Genomic DNA, 22,798 nt, shown 5'->3' with positions numbered 1-22,798 from the left:
AAATGTTGCCATTTTATGGACCTAGGAAGTGTGCCTTTTCTGTGAAAGCTTAATGCCTATGGAACACACCCTTCTCCAAGGTTCAGCAGGCACCCATCCTTTTAATCTTTAAAAAAACACTTGCTTTCTTCCCAAGTGCTAGGATACAGCAAGGTTGATGGGATGAACCTGTTGTGGGCTGAATGAGAAAATTTAGCTATAGTGCCAGTCATTTTTGTTTTAATGTATTTATTTTACTGTAGATAGATAGTGCTTTATTTTGAGGTTGTGAGTCACCCAGCAGTAGGCTTGAGATGGACAGCTTTAGAAATGTTATAAATAAACAAACAAACAAACACATACATATGCATATACACACATACTATAATTGTGTCCTACAGCAGGTATGATTGCAATTTGCATACCAGCTTATGCTGGCAAAACTGCCTTTTTAACTATGGCCTCCGCCTGCTGTTCTAGCAGGACCCCCAAATCACAAATCTTTTGTTTCATAGGCGTTGCTTATCCATCCAAAGACAATACTAGTTATCAACAGATGATCCCAAGACAAACAAACCTCATGGAAGAACACAAAGGTACACAACTACTATTTTCAATTAACTGAATGGATATAAACTTATATTCACAATGAGTCAATAATTTTCCTTTTACCGTATTTCTTCAAACAACTTTTTTACCTGTGTATCAAGAGGCACATTATATACTTCAGCATCCAGCAGTACCGTACATGCACTAAAAGGCAAAGTCTGATTTGCTAAAGTTCTTGCTGCTCGATAATGGACTCGTAATACTTCTTGCTCATTGGAAACAATAAGTTTTTCCTAATTAAATTAAAAGACATATAATTTAGCTAAATCATATAATATTTTATTATCTCAAAGATACATCTTATCACTCTGAAAAACTAATCTTTCTTACTTATGAAGGAATCCTGTTAAAAATATACAATGCATTGTATTTTAAAATTCTCTTGAAAAAAATTGAAATATTTAGTTCTGAATCGACCAACTTAATATAATTTCTTCTCATTTTCATTTAAAAAATGAAAACCTCTTAAAGTGGTGATCAGTCAGTAGACTGTATTTCATTCTTACCCTTTCAATACTGTGTTGTAAACGAAGTTTCATCCTTACAACTTCTTGCTGTCTAAAGAGTTCCTTAAGTGGATCAGATAGTGATGGTGGTGGTGTGATCTGTGAAAGAAATATCACTTTGATATAAATCTGTATATGCAAAAGATATATATTCTGAATATGTAAAAGATACATGTGATGGGAGGTAAAAATTACAGTATTTGAATGGTGGCTAAAATTGGAGCAAAATTGAGTATAAAAAAATGAAACACTTGCTGTATATTCTCTTGAACTTTTTAAAATACAGTAATTTTAAAATACACTGGGACCTAAGGTTGGGCTTGATGTAAGGCTTGGTTCTAGTAAAATTGATTGTTCATACAAGATTATTCTAAATATCTGCAATCTTGCATCACCAACTCATTAGGCTCCCAAGAACGTCATCAACAATACACACCAGAAAAATATTACCATGCATTTAAAATGCTCTTGCCAGAAAAATATAAATAGGAAAAAAATGTAAATCCAGACAAAAAGCCTATGCAATGTCCAGTTTTCTACACTTTGTCAGCCTAAAGTTATCTGCTGTAGCTGAAACCAATCCTGGAAATTTTCCTTCCCTAATGAATGTGTGTACACACACACTTGTATGTACACAGACATAATCAGCAGTCACACCAAAAAAATCAGGGCCAGGTCAAGGATGACATACATATATAAAAATACAAGTAGTATAACAAAGAACTATTAAATGCAATAAATAACTAATTAAAATTGCTTGTAAAGTAAGATAAATCTTTTATAAAACAAATCCCACATCTATATATATGTGTTCCCTATTTTTTTTTCTGAAAAATAGCAAGAAACAACCAAAAAGACAAAATAAAGGCTGAAGAGAACAAGGAAGGAAAAAAAAGAGAAAGGGGAGGAACAAAACCAACTGGAGATGAGAGAGAAGGGGAAAAGGTAACTGAACAAGGAAAGAGAGCAAACCATTATTTAGATATATATTATAAAGAGTGTCAAAATTTCTTTGATTAAACACTCTCAAGAAATTGCTAATCTTTAGTTAATTTGCAAACGCATTCAGCAGTGAAGTTTGCTATTATTTGCACCTCCTGCTTCTTGTTTTCTCCTATTTCTTTTTATCAGGCTGTCTTCATAGATATTTATGGGGGGAAGTTGTATATCTATGAATTGATATAGGATAAATAAGATGATTTTTTACCAAACTACCACATTTAATACATGATAACTAAACCAATTTGCATCCATTTCTTTGTATAAATGCTGATGAGCTATTCTCACTATGTATAGGAATTTATGTAATTAAAAAAATGGAGGGATGTACTTGAGCAGGAACCATCAGCCCAGGTTGATCTCCAAGTTGCAGAGCACCTCTGAGCAGAGGAATGCAACCGTATTCAAAACCAAGTATTACCCTGGAATAATTTAGCCAAAGGTCCAAAGTCAAGCAGTTTTGAAAAGATTCAAAGTCTGTTCCTCTCTATCTAGACTCTGACATTCGCCAAATATATGGTTTCTCCTGTATCACCTGCCTGATGAGGGGCCAAGATATCTAATTTATGGTATATAAATCAGTTGGTTGTACCATGTGCAATTTTTCATGATGCACTCAAGATATCTTTTTTAAATTCTTTATTTGCAAAATATGCATTTTAGATTTGTTGGAGGAGCGAATATATGAGTAAAACATGATTATGTCTGCATATTCTGACTGAGCTTTATCAGCAAGATAAACACCAATATTGTTAACTTACAATGAAGTGAAGTTTTGAAAGCAATCACTAAGAGCCAACAATTAATTCTATAGTAACTCAAATTCCTAGTTACTTACTGTTGGAATGCATATCTTGCTCAGGGGATTGCCATCTAGGAGGTATGATCCATTGAAGGTTACATATTCATCATAATACTGGGGTGCTTGAGGAATAACGCTACATAGTAATTTACGTTTCTCTTCTATTTTCTTTCTTATATGCAAATATTCAAAATATGGATTTGCTCTCTCTGAACTGTATGGCTGAATCTCTTCTAGTTTTAGAGAGTCTACAACAGCTGCCAGAGACTGATGAGTTTTTTCTTTAGCTTGCATTAAGGATGCATTTATTTGAACAGGCTGAGGAACACGTGACAGCTTTCTTTTACGTGGATGATGTGGCTGAGCATCATCTTCCTCAGTTAATCTTATCCGTCCTTTCAAAGAGGCCGATGAATCAAAATCTCTTTCTGAGATCTGGGAGCAACCAGAAAGATTCTGCTTACTTTGATTAGCAAGGATATTTGCTCTATTCCTTGTAATTCTTTGAGGAATTTCATAGTGTTGTGCTTTGGGATCTTCTACGGCTTCTTCCAATTCTAATTTAATAATTGGACTAAATTTATGTACTTCTTGTCCAGTTAACTGTGAATGGCTTTCCAAATTAGGTGGTAGGTACTGTTGCCTTTCTTCCACTGAATTGTTTTCTGCACTGTCCATATTAAAAAAATTTCTATTGTACTCATTTGTAATTCCTTTCAGCGTTCTACCATTTAGATCTTGAAGATCTAGGTCATTTTTATTACCAGCCATATGGGATGAACAGATGTCAATGGAATGGGTTTTTTCACTTTGGAACTGAATGTCAATTACACTATTATCAAGTTCTTCAGCTTGTGACGTTTTATAAATGAGCTTACTTACTGCAGATGGATTTGCACTGGAGTGTAAGCGAGGATCATTTGCAACAAAATCCTTTTCAAAATTTTGTGAAATATCTTTAGTAATATTTTCAGGATAAACTGTGATAAGCATATCTGCCTTTTTGTTGTTTGACAAGACACTTTTTTCTATCTTTTTTTTGCTGGCAGCATCTATGTCTAAGATTGAATTGCTAGGTTGAATGGAACTTTGTGGGTTCTTAATCAGAAGCTCTTGGCTGTTTGTATCTGACAAACCTACATGCTTTGACATATAAATTGTATCTGTGCTTGGCTGAATCTGAGAAGGGCAACATGACTGAACAGACAAAAATTCTGCCATTTCCTGGGATGTAGGATTTGATACATTTTCAGCATGATGATAAAAAGATTCAGAACTTTTCTGCTCTTTCAAAGTTTTATTTTCAAAATTAGTTATGGCTGAGATATTTGTTGCATCAAGCTCACAGCCTGAATAATTTGAACAGGAACACTCACTATTTAATGAAATAAATCTATCCAAAGGCACATCCCATGTTTTACTTGATGGAGTCGTATTATTATGTTCTAAATATGTATGACTTTCTCCTGATGAGCTTGAAGGAGCAGTGTTTTTACCAACTGCATCTAATGCATTAGGTTTATGAACAGGTCTACTTGGGGATAAAGCAGAACTGGAATACAAGCTGGTCAGTCCATTCTGGGAATCCTTTTCAAGCAAATTGCAACATTCATGTTTAGGAAAAGAATTATAACTTTGAACTGAGAGCAAAGTACTGTGATTAATTTCTTCTGGTACTCGGGACTGTTTTGTATTTTCATAAACAGACGGCATACTGCATCTTCGTACTTCTACAACTGGTCTACAATCATTTATAACAAATTTTACATCTTCGACTGATGCTGATCTAATATAAGCTGGAGGAAGTCTGTTTAAAGTAGGTGCTTTATTGCGCTCTGGCAATTCTGACAAATTATCATTCTCATAGTTTGCAGGTGATTTGGCACTAGGCAAAAATGGTGAATGTGAAAAAGACATTTGAGAATCAGATCCTTCAAGCATAAAATCTGAATCATACTCAACAACAGGTCTTGGAGGAGTTACTGTAGTATGACAAGAGTCCTCTGAGCTAGCAATTGAAATCATGGATATTGATCTGGAGGTTAGTCCAGTTTTTTCACTTTCTGATCTAGGAGACCTACTTAAGCTACTGTCCAATGCTAGGGATGGTTTTCCACTAGAATTTTTTATATCAACTGACACTGATCTACTGCTGGTAGCATCTTTTAGCTGCTTATCTTTCCCAGAAGCATCTGATAACTCTGAGCTCTTTGAACGAATCAGTTCTTTGTTCTTTGATTCAGTAAGTGAATATTTTATTTTATCCTTATCTTTTATTTTATTAAGTTCGGTACAGGATCGATTCTTTAATCTTTCTTTTTCCTTCTGTTTTATTTTTTCTTTGTGTTTTCTATGCCACTGTTCAATTTCCAGATCTTTAAGACTAAGCATTCTTTCAAAGCTTGTCTGCATCAAGTCATCATTTAATAATCTCTTTTCTTTAGGTCGAGTGTCTTTAGACACTGGTAATGGTTTAGATTTAAGCTTTTCAGTTTCAGATTTCAATTTAGATACATTATTTTGTTGCATTTTATCTTTATATTTGTCACGCTCTTTGTATCTATCAATATCTTTATCTTTTTTATCCTTCTCTCTTCCATCAGGAGTTTTCAGCAATTCATCCTTTGGCTTCTCTTTTAAGAATAAAGTTTTTTCACTACTGCATTTTTTCTCTTCTGCTGTTTGCTTCATGTTTGTAATTACTGAACTATCACGTTCTTTCGGTTTCTCTTTTTTTTCCATTTCTTTTTCTTTGTTTCTACTCTTTTCCATTTTAGAATATTCACTATCCTTTTCAGAACTCTTGCATTTCTTATCATTGCTGGTTTTTTCTTTAGATTCGGAAAAGTATCTATCATTTTTTTCTTTATCATGCTTCTTTTCAAATCTATCTTTGATTTTTTCTTTGTCATCAAGCTTTTTAATAGTATTGAAGCTTTTTAACTTATCATGTTCTTTATTTGTTTTTTCTACCTGTTGAATGTATACCTTTTCTTTTTCTTTTATTTTTTCATTATTTTCAAGAGAATCTGATTTATCCTTTTCTGCTTTGTGTTCACATTTTACTTTTTTTTCTTTATCTGTATTTTTTCTATCTATTTTTTCAATAGAAGAGTTTCGCTTTTCATTTTTTTCTCTGTGATCCTTTTTTTCTTGTTTATCAATGTCCTCCTTCTCTATTACAGTTATATTTGACAACATATCCCTAACACCTAAAGAGAAAAAATCTGCTTCTTTATCAAGAAATACGTTATGTTCTTTTGTTTTCTCTTCCTTGTCATTTTCTTTTTTAGTTTTTTCTCTTTCTTTTTCTTCTCTAAAATGTTTATCTTTTTGAAAGCTTCTCTCTTTCACATATTTGTCTTCTTTAATTAATATCTTTTCCAATTTAGATTTCTTCTCTGACATTTGAGGGTCATGGTCTACAGTTGACATATCTTCTGCCTCATCACTTTTGAAAAAATTTTCTTTCCAAAATTCTCTATCAAACTCAACATTCCTCTGGACATCCTTGGAATTCTCCTTATGCTTATATCTTTCTTTCTCTCCATCCTGTTCCTTTTTATGCTTATCCCTATCCTTTTCTTTATGCTTCAATTTATGCTTTTTAAGCATTTTCCCCTCCTTGTCAGTCTTCTTCATCATAGTGTCAGAATTTTCAAAGATTGGACTGTTATCTTCATCTTTGGACTGTTTAGGACTGGATTTCTCACTAAATTCTAAAATAATTTCTTTCTGATGCTTACTTTTGTCTCTGTTCTTGTAAGACTTATTACTAGAATTTTCTAAAAGAAAATCAGTATCTGCATTATGGTCATATCGAATTAATTCAGATTGTGAAGTTACCTCTGATTCTTCTGGAGATAAACAGATTTTAACATTTTCTTGTTTAAATGTTGAAGACTGTTTTTCATTAATGCCACATGGATGTTTAGGGGATCTACTAGGAGTAATATGGAGTAAGGACAAAGAAGAATCCTCTTTCGGGCTAAATGTTTTTCGGAAATTATCATCTTCTTTGCTTTTGTCTAATGATTCTAATAGAGAAACACCCAGGTTTGTCAATCTGGAATGATCTTTTTCCTGTTTTAATTGCTGATTTTCTTTATTTTTGCTTTGATTTTTTACTTTTCTTTTAACTTTTCCTTTTTGTTTATATTCATTATAAACATATTCTTTTTTAGTCTTTGCATCAGAATTTGAAATTTCTGTAACAGTACATGAAGGAGATATTATTTTTTTGTCTTGAAGAATGTCTTCATCTGAACTTTCAGAACTTGAATACAGGACTCTGGAAGGTTTCTGTTTTTTATTTTTAAAAGGTTTTGGAAATGATAGTTTTTCCTGTGTAAGAAATAAGTTACTTTGTTCTGTTTCAGACATATCTTCTTTTCTCAGATCTTTCCGTGGAATATGTCTATCATCTATAATTTTCTTAACTTCTTCATCATCATCATCTTTGAATTCATATTCATCAAGAGCTGATGGAAGAGATGTTTTATTAGAAACATGTTTGTTTTCATTAGCTAGAGATTCTTTCTCTGTCTCAGAATCCATATTGCCTTCTATGCTGGAAGGATTTACAGATGGTGCTTCATCAAGATCTAGAATAGAAAAACAGGATGCTGCTGTGTTCATTCCTTTACTATTAATGGCAAGAAATCTTATATATTTGTCATGCATTTTCATTAGCTCAAATTATTGTACTATAAATTAGATAGAAGTAAATATGAAATATGCTACTTTAAGAAAAATAAATTGTGTAATAAAACACTGTTATATTTAACATAGAATAATAGTAATTTGATAGGTGTAAACTGAAAATTCAAAAAAAAAAACAATTATATGTGTTATTTAAGACTTTCAATTCATTTTACTTACTATGAACTATAATCTAGTTATGTTATTGTTTTCTTATCATGCATTATTTATTGTATTTATGTTCTTCCCCCCCTCCCTTACCATAGATGTCTTGTGTTTTATGCTTTTTCATGCCACAAGTTTAAATGACAGGTATATACAATAACAATATCAATGATAATTCTATATATACACTAAAAATATAAACAGAAACATCAGAAATAGCTGGAACAACAGGAGGCCCAAAAAGTTTTTTTATTGCGCTATAATTCTCTTACTATAATATCCCAATTTCTGCTTCAATAACAAAAACTAGGACTTACAGGTATAAGGACTTCCTTCTTTGAAATAATTATATATTTTACAAAATTAAAATATGTCTTCTGACTTCTCTATCTGTCAAGAAGGAAACTTTTTGAAGACACTTGAAATAATCAAGCAAACCTATTTTATCCATTCCTATCTCTAAACACAGCAGTTGGAAAAAAATGTACATTTTATTTAATTTAATGGATTAACAAAATATTTCCAAGTTCATATTTACAATGTTTATTAATACATTTTACATATATACCATTTTCAATTTATTAAGTCAAATTCCCTGGGTTAACTTAAAATTTGCAAATCCTTTGATGTCAGCATTTAGCAACAGAGAACCCATTTGTAAATCCCTACTTGTGCTAGTATTTTGAAATATTACACAATTCAAACATAGTATATACACAGTTAACATCATTTTTTCTGACCTGAACAGCCATCTTCATCATCAGAAATAGGAACTTCTCTTTTTAGTAATAGTTCCAGTTCTTCTGTTTCTGCTACATCTACAGGTCTTTCTCCATGTTTATTGGCTTGGAATGGATTACCACCATGTCGGAGGAGCAGCTTCACAATCTGAAATATTAGGTTCATTGCAACTAAAAGCCCCATTTTAAAAAAGTTTCATCAGGAAATAAAGTGAAAACTAACCTGTATTTTTAACACTCTTAAACCCCATATTATACTGATGATATCAATAAATAATAGAATGATAGATATAATCAAAACCGTTGAAATCTTCATACTTCTTATATGGAACGTGTCATCTGTGATTACTCTAAAGCAGTTTTTGAAGTTGTATTAGATTAATTTTTTTAAAAAAAAAACCTGAATATTTATTAGCCTACAATGTTAAAGGATTTTTACATAATAACCTTATAATCAATTTCTGCCAGCTAAATAAAAATAGGACTTGGCAGAACTTTAAATACTCTATTATCAAAGCAAATATTATATCAAAAAATGACACATAAAAAGGCTTTGACATAACTTGAAATATGTCATCAAGACAGATATTTTATCAAAACATGATAGAAGAAGTATTAATGCTTTTGAACTTCAGTGTTGGAAAATACCATAGACAGTTATTGGGGGGGGAGAGGGGAAATAACTGATCAAATCAACCCCGAATTCTTACTTGAAACACAAATGGCAGGGTCAGATTATTATATTTTGTTATATTATATGAAAACCTAACTCCCTGGAGAAGTCTATAGTACTGGGATAGGTGGACAAAAAAGAAGAACAAGCAGCGAAATGGATGGACTTACATACAATGGCAATGGGTACATTATTGGAGGACCAGGTCGGGGACAGATTCTCCTGGATAGAATCTATGCGGTTGCTAAGAGTCAACACTAATTTGACCCTTAATAAATTTCCCTTTAGTCGGGACAATTCCCTGCTTCCCTATAAACTGAGATACCAGACATTGCATACTGAACTGTCTGTATCTTGCTCTTTACCTTTAGAACTATTATTAAAGAGCTTTTCCCTTATAAAGGTTCTTGAAACATTGACCTAGGGAGATTGTCTATGGAGATCATAGGGGTTCCAAAGGTGCTTTTTTTAAAAGGTAATTGGACTTTCTGATTTTTATTGAAGACATTTCAGTTCTCATTCAAGAAACTTCTTTGGTTCTTCAGAATTGAAGAAGCTTCTTGGATGAGAACTAAAATGTCTTAAAATCTTATTTCCTTTTTTTAAAAAGCATCTTTGGGACACCCATGACCTGGATGACTGAAAAGACCTATGAAGATTCTGTGTTTCCATTGCAGGCTTCTTTCCCCAATGGCACTATTACTGTATATTTTCACAGATAAAATAGTTGAACTAATTCTTCTTTATTGCCATTTATATTATGGTTGTGATTGTATATGATTTGAATCTCTATCTGAATAGATATCTTGAAATGCACAGTAAAATAATCACCATTGTGTTTGCCAGTGATGTTGGTAACAAATTTTTCATATCCAAGGGCCTAATTGATAATATAGGATTCCTTTGTTATATTCTGTTTAGTAAGCTTTGATTATTAAAAATAAACACATATTATGTATTTAATTTTTCCATGAATGATACCTACCTTCCTATGTCCACTGCTTGCAGAATCATGGAGTGGTGTATCATCATCTAAGCCTTGAGTATTTACATCTGCCCCTGCTGCTATCAAGACCTTAGCAACATCATAATAACCAGCATTACAGGCTTCATGAAGTGGTGTCCAACCTATAACAAAAGACAAAACATAATTTGAGTTTTAATGTTTCGCCTTTCCAAATTTTTCTTTCCAAATGCAGATAGTACAAATATATTTTTTATAAGTAAGCTTTAAGTAATTTTAAAGCCAGAGTATTCTTTTGTTTCATACATTGCACATAATACAGTTTGTCAGACCTGTACTTATTTCATTGCATTTATTAAAATCAAAATATGTTATTCTTTGTTACTCAACTTTTGGGGTTGTACTAATGCCACATACTCCCAAACTACTTATACCTAGTGGACCTGGATAAAAGTCCCACAGAAGAAGAATTCTGTCCCATCTAGTTTCTATTTGAAAAGAGGACATGTTTCAATTTTCAGGTGAAACTCTTATTTCCAGTTATACCTAGACTCTAGAACTCAAGTGAGAGGTAGGAAGATGACTATTACCCATTTCCCTGCTTCGGAACTCTAAATATTTGAATTCACTGTATTTTAAAAACTTATATTGTAAAGAATCTTATACTAAATCTGGAATTCAGTTTCATATTTGATAAGGGATCAATCATTTTATTAATTGTAAAATAGATTAGATAGTCTTAAAACTGACTACTTGTCAAACTTACCTGCAAAATCTTTCACGTTCACATTTGCACCAAGACTAATTAATTCTTTAACTTGTTTAACATCACCTCTAATGGCAGCTGTATGTAAGGGGGTTTCCCCTCGTTCATTTCTTTTGTTAACTTTATCTTTTTGGCGTGATGAGGAACTTGGAGTTTTCTTTTGTGTGGTCACTGTTTGTAAAGGGTGATTTAAATTAGGATCTACAAAAACAAAATTCAAAGTATGAAATCAGAAAAAAAAATGAAAAATGAATGTTAACAAATTCATTATTCAGATATGTAAACACATACTCTACTCCTCATTCTTTCTCTACATACTTTCACATTCTCTCTCCCTCCCTCCCTCTGTCTCTTTTAGTGTGATGATTAAGGCATTACACTAGAAACCATAAAATTGTAAATTCTAATCCCACTTTAAGAATAAAGCCAGTTGGTTGACATTAGACCAGTCATTGTCTCTTAACTTTAGGCAGCAGACAATGTCAATTCACTTCCAAAATTTTGCCAAGAAAACTGCAGGAACTTCTCCAGGCAGTTGCCAGGAATCAAGATAGACTCAAAGGTATCCCCCCGCCCCGCCCCCCAAAAAAAAGGGGAGGCAGAGGAAAATGCTGAGATTGCTTCATTTTCTCAACTTTAAAAACAAAAGTGTTGTGAGTCACCAATATACAATAGAATAGAATGCAGTTAATTAAATATAAAACATCTGAATCTAAACTGCTTAATATTAATTGCTGTTGAACCAAATAGAACGTAACATTTGTAAATATTTGTAAACAGTTTATAATCAGAATAAACTGCATTTTTGTTGATACCTGATAGATTAAATTTTAGTGTTAATTTTAAATAAAACTCCATTATTTTCAAGTTTACTGTATTTAAACTAGCCTGACTTGGAGGGAAAATAAATTGCAAAATAGTATTGTCAAATTAAAAATAAAAATAATTTAATTGTCAAATCAAGCCATGACTTGAATACTTTATTTTATTCTGCAGCTACTAAAGATAGTTAATCCACAAATCAAACCCATGTTTGTGTATTTAGAATACCTTAGTAAAGCTTTTTGTCATGAAGGGTGTCTCAGGGTTAATCATGTTACATTAATTGTCAGAGTACAAGTGAAGTAATTCATTTTTTAATATAATGTTGACCTATTATCCCACTCATCCCAAATCAGGAGTAAATTGCAGTGCAGTTCCAATTAAAATCCAAATATCCTGCTATGTTACCTTACCCTCTACATGCCTTTGTTTTGACAGTCATATACAAATGGAAAGAGTTCTGCTATTACCTGGGCTGTTGTCTCTTGCAGTCATCTGCATAAGAAGGGCCATCTGTTTACGTTCTGATAATGGGTAACCAAAAAGAATGCTAACAGGTGCTGTTTTTTTATTTCCAGCTTCCTTTTTCATTTTCTTCTTTTCTGGGACTTCTTTCTCTGGAAATACCAGTAGACTCATAAGAGCAGCAAAATATTCCCAATTATAGCAGATTCTAAATAAAATAAACATCTTCAATTTGGGAAAATAACTCCCTAAAGCTGTTAAATGACTTCCCTATGTTGATGGAAATCTAAAAACATTAAATATTCCCTCTGCCAGAGTACTGAGTAAATGAGAATTACATAGAGCGTTGGTCATAAACTTTGGAGAGTCAGATTCAAATACATGAAAAGCAACACTTTTTACTCTAGGACACTGATTTAGTCAATACATCTAAGCTCAACTATGCATACAAGGCTTATACAGTGGAAGTGGTAAAAGAACCCTATTTTATCAGCATAAACTCCTAAAAATGGATGTATAGCTGGAAAAGTGGTACTGAACTGCTTCTTCATTGTTTATACACACACATGTACATATATATTATACTATATATTATTTTGTGTGTGTGTGTGTGTGTGTGTGTGTGTGTGTGTGTGTGTGTGTGTGCACGCAAATGGATAATGTAATGGTTACAGCCAGCGGTGAAATCCGGCCGCCAGCTCGCGCAGACCAGTAGGGCCGGCAGGAGACTCTGCCCACCCACCGGGACGTCATTACGTCCTGTTTTTGACCCCCTATACATGAGTAGAAGGCTCTGTGCATGTACAGGAGAGACGCACGTGAGCGTATCGAGTGTGCGCACTCACATTTCCGAACCAGTAATGAAGGTAAGTGCATTTCACCATTGGTTACAGCATTGCCTTTGATGTGGGAGACCAGAATTCGAATCTCAGCTTGTACCTAAACATACCAATATGTGTCCTTGAGCAAGACCCCTTAACACTTCATCTGCCTACCTCAAATATGAGAGTGACACAAACTAGGAAAGTAATGCCAGCACTGATGTCACCTGGATCAACAAGATCTGAGTCCGCTGTTGGGGAACCAGGACAATCTGACAATAAGTGGACTACTGGAACAAACCATAAATGGACTAGGTAAGAGAACCTTGAACTGATGAATGCTACTACAACAGTAAACTTAATGAGAGGAGATATATGAAGCATATAAGGGAGGTATGGATGCATAAAAGACCTACATCAACACTAACTGAAAAACAGCTAAATTATCTTGATTCTTCAACATAGAAAAGGGAAGCTGCTTTCTCAGTTTGAAAAAGACCAACTACCAACATAACATATCAGACTCAAGAATACCTACTAGAAATGCAACCAACACCTGAAACTGGAACATCACTGTCACCTTTGCCTTTAGAGAGCTGAGCAGCTGATGCGACTCATAAGAGCATGGATAAAGTACCCTGTTTCTCCCAAAATAAGACATCCCCTGAAAATAACCCCAAACAGGCTTTTGAACGCATGGCAATAAGGCCAAGCACTTATTTCAGGGTTCAAAATAATATAAGACACTGTCTTATTTTCGGGGAAACACGGTAGCTGTAGTCAACCTTCAAGACCAGTTACCAAGACTCAGTGGAGAAGTACCATCCAACAGTATGCTAAAAGATGCCAATAGAGCCTTCATGACAATTCCTATGACCGCTATAACTCAAACCAATGAACTGATATACTGAATGCTACAACCTCTAATGCTGGCGATGCTTGGCTACATGATCAAGAACAACAGTACATATCCACCTCCACCCCCCAGAAAATGAGGTTAGAGGCTAAAATCAAGGCAACTTAGAGAGAGATTAGTCAGATGGTAGAATTACAGAAGGGTGTGAAGATTAAAGATATGATTTGGCTACTGAAAAAATACAAGGGCCTGACTCCACCTGAAGCCTTAGAGACCACTACACAAAGGTACTGGTTGCCAGATAAGGAGATATGCTAGAAAAGCAGAGGCCAAGAAGATAAATGTCCTGTTCTCCAAAGAACCATCCAAAGTATACTCAAAACTGCAGTACAACAACACAGTAAAAGCAGATCTATCAACAGCAGAAACTGAACAGTATTGGAAGAAGATATGAGAGAAACAATAGACACGTAACACCAGTGCAAAATAACTGCAAGATCCGAGAACAGACAAAATTAATTTCCCAGAACAGGAACCAGTCACCATCATGTTAACAGACATCCAGCAAATACCTACACCTATTGTCTAAAAAAAAATTCAGCAGTGCATGAATGCCTAGCAACACAGATGAACCAACATAACACGCCCATGGATTTGTGAATGACTGATGATGATATACAAAATCAACAAGATACTAAGGACCTTCCTCAAGAACTTAATGGGACTGTGGAAAACTACACTGGAGTCAACTCAAGGCAACCCACACCAGATAAGACTCATGGTGCAGATTATGCAGAAAAGCTCAAAGACGGTCCAACACATAACAGCAGGTTATAAGATTCAGGCAGGAACAGCATACACTGAATGACAAAACCAAGAATTTGGCATTGTATACATCTGCACAGTGTAGGGGCCAGACTGTCCTAAGTCTCCATGGGAGATTCCACAGAAGGTCATGGAGAATAACAGAGCTAAGATCCTGTGGGACTTCCAGATCCTGATGGACAGATATATATTGGCCAAATAACCTGACACTGCGATAATAGTCAAGGACCAGAAGAAAGCAATGATGATAGATGTAATTGTGCCAAGTGACAGAAACATCAGGAAAAAGGAATATGAGAAGCAGAAGTACCAGGGCCTGAAGAAGAAACTAGAGAGGATGTAGAAAGCAAAGGCCAAAGTGCTCACAGTGGTGATAGGAGTATTACTTAGGCTGTGATTCCTAAAATGGGAGAGTGGTGCTAACATAACCCAGGAACAACATGAGATCAATTTGTCCAGAAGAGCACAGTGCTAGGAATAGCTAAGATACTGCACAGAATCCTCAAACTCTGACTCAAAGGTACTTTTTCAAGAGGCAACTGGACTTTCTCTTGAAAAAGCACCTTTGGGACAACCATGACCTGGATGATTGAGTATCTCCACAGACCTCAAACTCTGAGGCTTCTGGTAGAAGACAGATATTGAAGAAGAAACACACCATCATGAGAGTGAGAGAATATTTTTTTAAACTAAAAACTATTTTACTTATTTTCATAATGGAACATCATGATTTAAAATAATATTTCCCTCCACTGGCAAAAACATCTGGAAAAAAATAATTGGGGAAGATGGAATACAGAAAAATAAGACTTCAGCATTTCCTTTCTATAACATTTTACACGTAATGCCATATTCTATAAGTATTTTACTTGACATGTTGGTTTATTTGACAATTGGATTTAGCTTGATTATATGACTTATATCATGTGATACAAAATAAATATCTTCAGAAATAATAATATTGCAGGATAGTAATTTCCATATCTTCATCCTAAATAAATATAATTTTCATAGGAAATTCATAAATAAAAGTAATTATTTTTATAATTGAGTTTCATTATCCTTGTTAACTGTACTTTTGCTATAATTATAATTTGTAACGTTTCATAAATAAGTACGCATACTGATATTTTCTGTATGGTATTTTTCTTGGAAGCAACATTATAACATGAAGAAAAATGTACTGTTAGTAATATGACTGCATAATCAAGAGCATTATGATTCAGTTACTTATATAACTCTTTACAAATTTGTCAACAGGATTTATTCTGTTTTTATTATGATGTATAGGACAGTAAGTTGAGTTCCCAATTATAACTACATTGTCTCGATATTTCTTCATAATAAATGAATAATTTTCATCTTGTGAGATCAGGTACACCAATTGGATGTACATGGAACCAGGAGAGAATTGATGGGAAACCATGTTTCTCTAAAGGTGAAATGAGGTGAGGCTTAATATGCCTCAATCAATAACTTCTCAACATTTTTTGCACCTATTTTAATCAGCAATTCTTCTTATAGCCATATGACTTAATTTCTCATCTTTTACTGGGCTATACATTTTCCTTCAAACCTCAATGATTTTATCTAAGAAATCTTGAAATCTCTTCCCCATTCACTGAGCACACAGAAAAGCACACAAAAATAAAAAGATATTTTGTTTGCAGTTTTGCAACAAAATATAATAGGAAAAATCTTACAGTGACGTATTTATTATTACATACTGTAGGGAAATGAAATTCTTCAATAAAAATAGATTTTTTAGTTTTTTAAACATCACATAAACTTACTATTAATTATTGACCTGTTGTATTGTATCAAAAGTATGTGAAACCTGAAAAATGCTTTTGCTATGGATAAGATTTTTTCTGTACTGTATATTGCCTTTCAAACTACATTTAGTAGATTTTTATTTTTCTGAAAATAAATTTTATATTGAACAACTATACCAGAGTAATTTACATCTTTAATACTGTCATTGTATTAGTTTGGCATAGCTATGAGTAAAAAGTAGAATTGCCATGTTTATTAGCCTGAATGTCTTGCACATGGTGCGTTTGTAAACCTGATAAAACAGAGAGGTCAAGCTTGTCTGGCATGTTTTATCATTGTAAATTATTTTCTAAGAAATATATACCCCTTGTATAAATACATTGTTTGTATTACATTTGCAGAAAACATATTTAGCAACAGAAGCATTAAGAACACTTTTACAATTATTTTACAGACCAATACAAATACTTAAATGCAGCTCAGAATCCTAGTTCTCAGAAGCTTCTTTTGCCAATGGAAGAGTTTCATTGCTCTTTCCACCCTAGCGCTCCACTTCTGCCTGACAAAAACTCTACTAGTTGCAGAAAGTGGGTATATCATTATATATGGGCAACTAATCAGCCTGGGATAGGGCGGCCGCTGGAGCTCTGGATCAAGTCGTGCCTTTGCGGCCTCTGACCCGGCGCCGATCTCACCTGGCTCCTTGGTTTACCAAGGAGCTGAGGGAGATGAAGCGCCGGAAAAGACACCTAGAGAGTAGTTGGAGGGCCAGTCGTACTGAATCTGACCGGACACTGGTAAGATCTCATATTAAGAATTACCTAGTGGCGATAAAAGCAGCGAAATGCACTCATTTCGCTGCTCTTATTGCGTCATCAGATAACTGCCCGGCCGCCCTGTTTAGGGTGACCCGCTCCCTGCTCCACCAGGAAGCAAGGGAGAACCCCTTGGAGGGAAGAGCCAAGGATTTTGTTCAGTATCTGTATGACAAAATCACTCAGATTCGGGAAGATCTGGACTCCGATTGGGTAGATCCAGCGGGGATGACGGAGGCAGGTCCTGAGAATGTTATCTGGGATGAATTTGATCCTGTGACCCCTGAGGACGTGGACAGGATTCTGGGTAGACTGAACACGACCACATGTTTGTTGGACCCATGCCCCTCCTGGTTAGTGCTGGCTTCCCGGGAGGTGACGCGAGGCTGGCTCCAGGGGATTATAAATGCTTCATTGGGCGAGGGTGTCTTTCCCGCCGCCTTGAAAGAGGCGGTGGTGAGACCTCTCCTCAAGAAGCCTTCCCTGGACCCGGCAATATTGGCTAATTATCGTCCAGTCTCCAACCTTCGCTTTGTGGCGAAGGTTGTTGAGAGTGTGGTTGCGCGACAGCTCCCCCAGAACCTGGATGAAACGACGTATCTAGATCCATTCCAGTTGGGTTTCAGGCCTGGCTACAGCACGGAAACGGCATTGGTCGCGTTGGTGGATGATCTCTGGAGGGCTCGGGACAGAGGTTGTTCCTCTGTCCTGGTCCTATTAGATCTCTCAGCGGCTTTTGATACCATCGACCATGGTATCATGCTGCACCGGTTGGAAGAGTTGGGGGTGGGAGGCACCGTACTACAGTGGTTCTCCTCCTTTCTCTCCGACCGGTCGCAGTCTGTGTTGACAGGGGGGCAGAGGTCGACCCTGAGGCCCCTTATATGTGGGGTGCCACAAGGATCGGTCTTCTCACCCCTTTTGTTCAACATTTATGTAAAGTTGCTGGGCGAGATCATCCGTGGTTTCGGGATGGACTACCATCAGTATGCTGACGACACCCAGCTGTACATCTCCACCCCAGACCACCCCAACGATGCCCCTGAAGTGTTGTCCCAGGGCCTGGAGGCTGTACGGATCTGGATGGGGAGAAACAGGCTCAGGCTCAACCCATCCAAGACCGAGTGGCTGTGGTTTCCGACGTCCCGATATAGTCAGCTGGTGCCATCGCTGACTATTGGGGGCGAATCATTGGCCCCCACGGAAAGGGCTCACAACTTGGGTGTCCTCCTGGATTCACGGCTGTCTTTAAAAGAGCACTTGACAGCCGTGACCGGGAGGATTTTTCATCAGGTTCGCCTGATCCGCCAGTTGTGTCCCTTTCTGGATCGGGACTCGTTACGCAAGGTCACTCATGCCCTCGTCACCTCCCGTCTGGACTATTGTAATGCTCTCTACATGGGGCTCCCCTTGAGGAGTACTCGGAGGCTCCAACTGGCGCAGAGTGCGGCCGCGCGGGTGGTGATGGGAGCGACGTGGCACTCCCATGTAACGCCTCTCCTGCGCGAGCTGCACTGGCTCCCGGTGGTCTTCCGAGTGCGCTTCAAGGTTTTGGTTATCACCTTCAGAGCGCTCCATGGCTTAGGACCTGGTTATTTGCGGGACCGCCTGCTACCACCAATAGCCTCCCACTGACCAGTACGCTCCCATAGAGAGGGGCTCCTCCAGGTGCCGTCGGCCAAACAATGTCGACTGGCGGCCCCCAGGGGAGAGCTATCTGGAACGAGCTCCCCCCAGAGATACGGAGGATCCCGGATCTGTGTACCTTCCGTCGCGCGCTTAAGACATTCCTATTCCATCAAGCTGGCCTGACCTAAATTTTCCTCTTTTTAACTATTGGGGTTTTAAAATGGTTCAGCCAAATTTAATTTTGTTTTATCTCTATTTTAAATTTTGTATCTATGTGTTTTATTTTATGGCTATTCACCGCCCTGAGTCCTTCGGGAGTAGGGCGGTATACAAATTTAATAAAATAACTAAATTAAATAAATAAATAATCCCAAACCATCACATCCCCCCATTCCTTAGGTGCTAGGCCTGGACTTCTCAATTATGTTAGCCTGGAGTTAATGTAACAAATACTTAGCCCAAGTCAGTGCATATAATGAGAAAAGAGTTAAAGAAAAAATATTTGCTAAATTGATATCATTCCCATCCATTTTTGCTTGAGTTAATATAGCAATAGCACTTAAACTTATACTGCTTCATAGTGCTTTACAGCACTCTCTGAGTGGTTTACAATGTCAGCATATTGCTCCCAACAATCTGGGTCCTCATTTTATCGATCTCAGAAGGATGGAAAGCTGAGTCTCAGGATTGAACTCCTGGCTGTGGGCAGTTAACTGACATGTAAAGTTTTAGATGTGAAACTAGATTTCCTGCTTCACTACCATCAATAAATTGTTCTAGATATTACTTTTATATAAATGATGCAACTGTATATGGAATCAAAACTGCTATTACTAATAAATTAGTGGTTACTTCATGGTAACTGCCATATTCCTCCACAGGTGTTCACTGGAATGGAAAAATACTATAGTAGAAGTTTAATCTGCATTTTTAATTTTCCAATGAAAAAAGTAATATTACATTTATATTAATAAGTACATTATCTGCAGGCTGTTCATTAGTACAGAAAATAAACAACTACTGTGATGACATTAACAATTTTAAAGAAGCAACTATAATAAGTACACCTGGTAATCTATTTACCTGAATATGTCCTGTAAGAAGGGATTAATCTCTCCCCACAGTTTTCATTTGTATGTCCTGGATCTGAATCTATAGAATGAAGAAGACATGGGAGAAAGGGATGGAGAAGAGCAAGAGGAAGGAAGTGTGGCATACAAGATAGATACACTTCACATGATATTTTGGATTTTTTGTAGCATCTATCTATCACCAATTACAGTGTCATTTAAAGATCCCTAACGAACTCTAGAATAATTCCTACTTGCATTAAACACATTGGTGATATCAAATAAATATAGATAATGTTATATTGAAATACTGAATAGTAATTAAAGGAAGCACATTAATGATGTAATTTCCTTTTAGTGCTTCACTTTAGTGCTGTTTTATATGAAAGTTATCATCTTAACTAGTACCAGCTTTCTCTTATTTATAAATTGGCACACCTTTTTCAGATGTTGATTGGCTCAGTAACTATCTGCTTCTACTTTATACCAAAAGACTTCACTGCTTTTCACTGATTCTATGCATATTTATTATATTTTGCCAATTAGGGAGAGGGGTGGATGAAGTGAAAGAAAAGCTTTTGCACAGATTTAGCTAAATCATATTTCTACAAGAATATTCAGATGAAATTTTTTCCTTCAAGAGATCATAAAGGTAAAGGTTCCCCTCGCATATATGTGCTAGTTGTTTCCGACTCTAGGGGGTGGTAAGAGCCAGCGCTGTCCGAAGATGTCTCCGAGGTCATGGCCGGCATGACTAAACACCAAAGGCACACGGAATGCTGTTACTTTCCCACCAAAGGTGGTCCCTATTTTTCTACTTGCATTTTTTACATGCTTTCAAACTGCTAGGTTGGCAGAAGCTGGGACAATTAATGGGAGCTCACCCCATTATGTGGCACTAGGGATTCGAACCGCTGAATTGCTGACCTTTTGATCATGTCCCTTCAAGAGATCATATAAAGTTTTAAATATAGAAAGGTATAGCTGATATTTACTTTCATCTTTAAAAACCTGAATGTGCTGCACTGGAAAAAAGCCCTAAAGGACCACCAATATGAAATAGCGTCATTAGAGAGAACTGAGATAGTTCTATAACAAAATACAATTTGTTAGATTTTTCCTTTTACTTTACCAAGGGCAAAAGATGGAATATCATTTTCTCATGCATTTTTTTTCTCCGTGGAAGACAGACTGAATACTAGTGACTGATCCAAATTGTTTTAGGGAATTTTCATACCTGAAGGTTGACTGGATTTCAATGGCTCTAATCCAATCAGCCACTATAACTGCTTAATCATATTTGAAAATACGATTTATAGCTTGTTTAATAAAATATCATTTTATTAAATCTAAAATGAAAATTATAATTTATTACAATTAAGCCTAAATCGAGAGTCAAAGAAAGAGGGTTAAATTAATTCACCCATTAAAGTTCTGCAAACCCATGAGTAAATGTTAATATTGCATAAGAAATATTTGATATTAAATAAGGCTATGAAGCTAAATATACTGTATATGTTGTTTTGGGTCTCCTCAGTTTCTAAATGGGAACACTACATTATGCCTTCAATCATCTTAAAATTAGTAAAAATATAAAAATAATAATAAACTGCACAAAGGGCCAGTAAGCATATCTTAATGTAATTTATAACCAATATTGTTTAATTTTCTTGGAAATTAGTTGAAGTTTTAAAAATAGTCAGAATATATTACACATTATCAGCAGCAACAAACATTAACAATTATAAATTTCTGAGAGAAAAAAATCATGCATGTATGTGCTTTTTTAATTGCATCACGATTATTAAAAACTTAATTCATGACCATGAGAATCTGAATTACATTTCCAAAATTATTTCTGGTTTTAAATACAGTTTGTTCTTACTAGTTAAATATTAATTTATTTCTCATAAAAGCATGTTACTATTAAATAACAGAGGAAAACCTCAAATTAAAGAATATACAGATACATGCACACAGACACACACAAAGAAACATTTCAAGATGATAATTAAGAAGATGGAGAGTCGAGTTACAATTAATCTTCAATTTACAATCTTTTGTTTTGAGCCCAATCACACTGAAAAAAATGACTTGCAACTGTTCCTCGCACTTACAAATGTTGCAGCATCCCTACCATCATGTGATCAAAATTTAAGAACTTGGCAACTGTCATGTTTTTACAATGCTTGTAGTGTCCTGGGATCATGTGATTGGCATCTGCAACTTTCCCAGCCAGCTTTTGGCAAGTGAAGCCAATGGAAGAAATCAAATTCACTTAACAACAGAATGATTCATTTAACCTGTAGTAATTTGCTTGATAAATGTGGCCAAAAGGATCTTAAAATGGGTGTGGCTCATTTAACAATCATCTTGCTTGGCAATGAAAATTCTGGTTTCAATTGTGGTCATAAGTTGATGACTGTGTACTTTTGAATTTCTATTAAATCTAAAAGAACATTATTTGTTACAATGTAGATCATTAGATAACTAGTTCGGTGTAATGGTTAAAGTGCTGAAATTCTGGTTTCAATTGTGGTGATAAGTTGATGACTGTGTACTTTTGAATTTCTATTAAATCTAAAAGTATATTATTTGTTACAATGTAGATCATTAGATAACTAGTTAAAGTGCTGATCTAGAAACCAGAGATGGTATGCTCTTGGCCTCCCTTAGGTATGAAAACTGGCTGCATGATTCAGTCAATTTCTTTCAGCCTGATCAATCTCACAAGGTTGTTGTTGTTGGGAAAATAAGAGGCAGGAGCAGACGTGGGTTTCAGCAGGTTCTGACCAGTTCTGGAGAACCGGTAGCG

General features: G+C 35.5%; 1 protein-coding gene across 4 annotated transcripts in view; it reads right to left on the bottom strand.

The window, feature by feature from the left end:
• ANKRD12 (ankyrin repeat domain 12) overlaps positions 1 to 22,798 on the bottom strand; it is an 86,013-nt gene that overhangs the window by 7,251 nt on the left and 55,964 nt on the right. For 3 of the 4 annotated variants that reach the window (XM_070940628.1, XM_070940627.1, XM_070940630.1), the window contains exons 4-11: positions 19,997 to 20,065; positions 12,197 to 12,343; positions 10,905 to 11,105; positions 10,160 to 10,302; positions 8,502 to 8,649; positions 2,932 to 7,499; positions 1,095 to 1,193; positions 678 to 821 (exon numbers count right to left, since the gene is read on the bottom strand). In XM_070940628.1, coding sequence (XP_070796729.1) covers positions 678 to 821; positions 1,095 to 1,193; positions 2,932 to 7,499; positions 8,502 to 8,649; positions 10,160 to 10,302; positions 10,905 to 11,105; positions 12,197 to 12,343; positions 19,997 to 20,065 — 5,519 coding nt within the window. The remainder of the gene's footprint in view (positions 1 to 677; positions 822 to 1,094; positions 1,194 to 2,931; positions 7,500 to 8,501; positions 8,650 to 10,159; positions 10,303 to 10,904; positions 11,106 to 12,196; positions 12,344 to 19,996; positions 20,066 to 22,798) is intronic. The other variant, XM_070940629.1, reaches the window with a different exon arrangement.

Source organism: Pituophis catenifer, unplaced genomic scaffold (genome assembly GCF_029215685.1).
Source record: "Pituophis catenifer annectens isolate HBS135680 unplaced genomic scaffold, rPitCat1.0.hap2 SCAF_3, whole genome shotgun sequence".
Classification (NCBI taxonomy): domain Eukaryota; kingdom Metazoa; phylum Chordata; class Lepidosauria; order Squamata; family Colubridae; genus Pituophis; species Pituophis catenifer.
The sequence above is the reverse complement of the archived record's forward strand: the minus strand, read 5'-3'. Positions and strand labels throughout refer to the sequence as shown.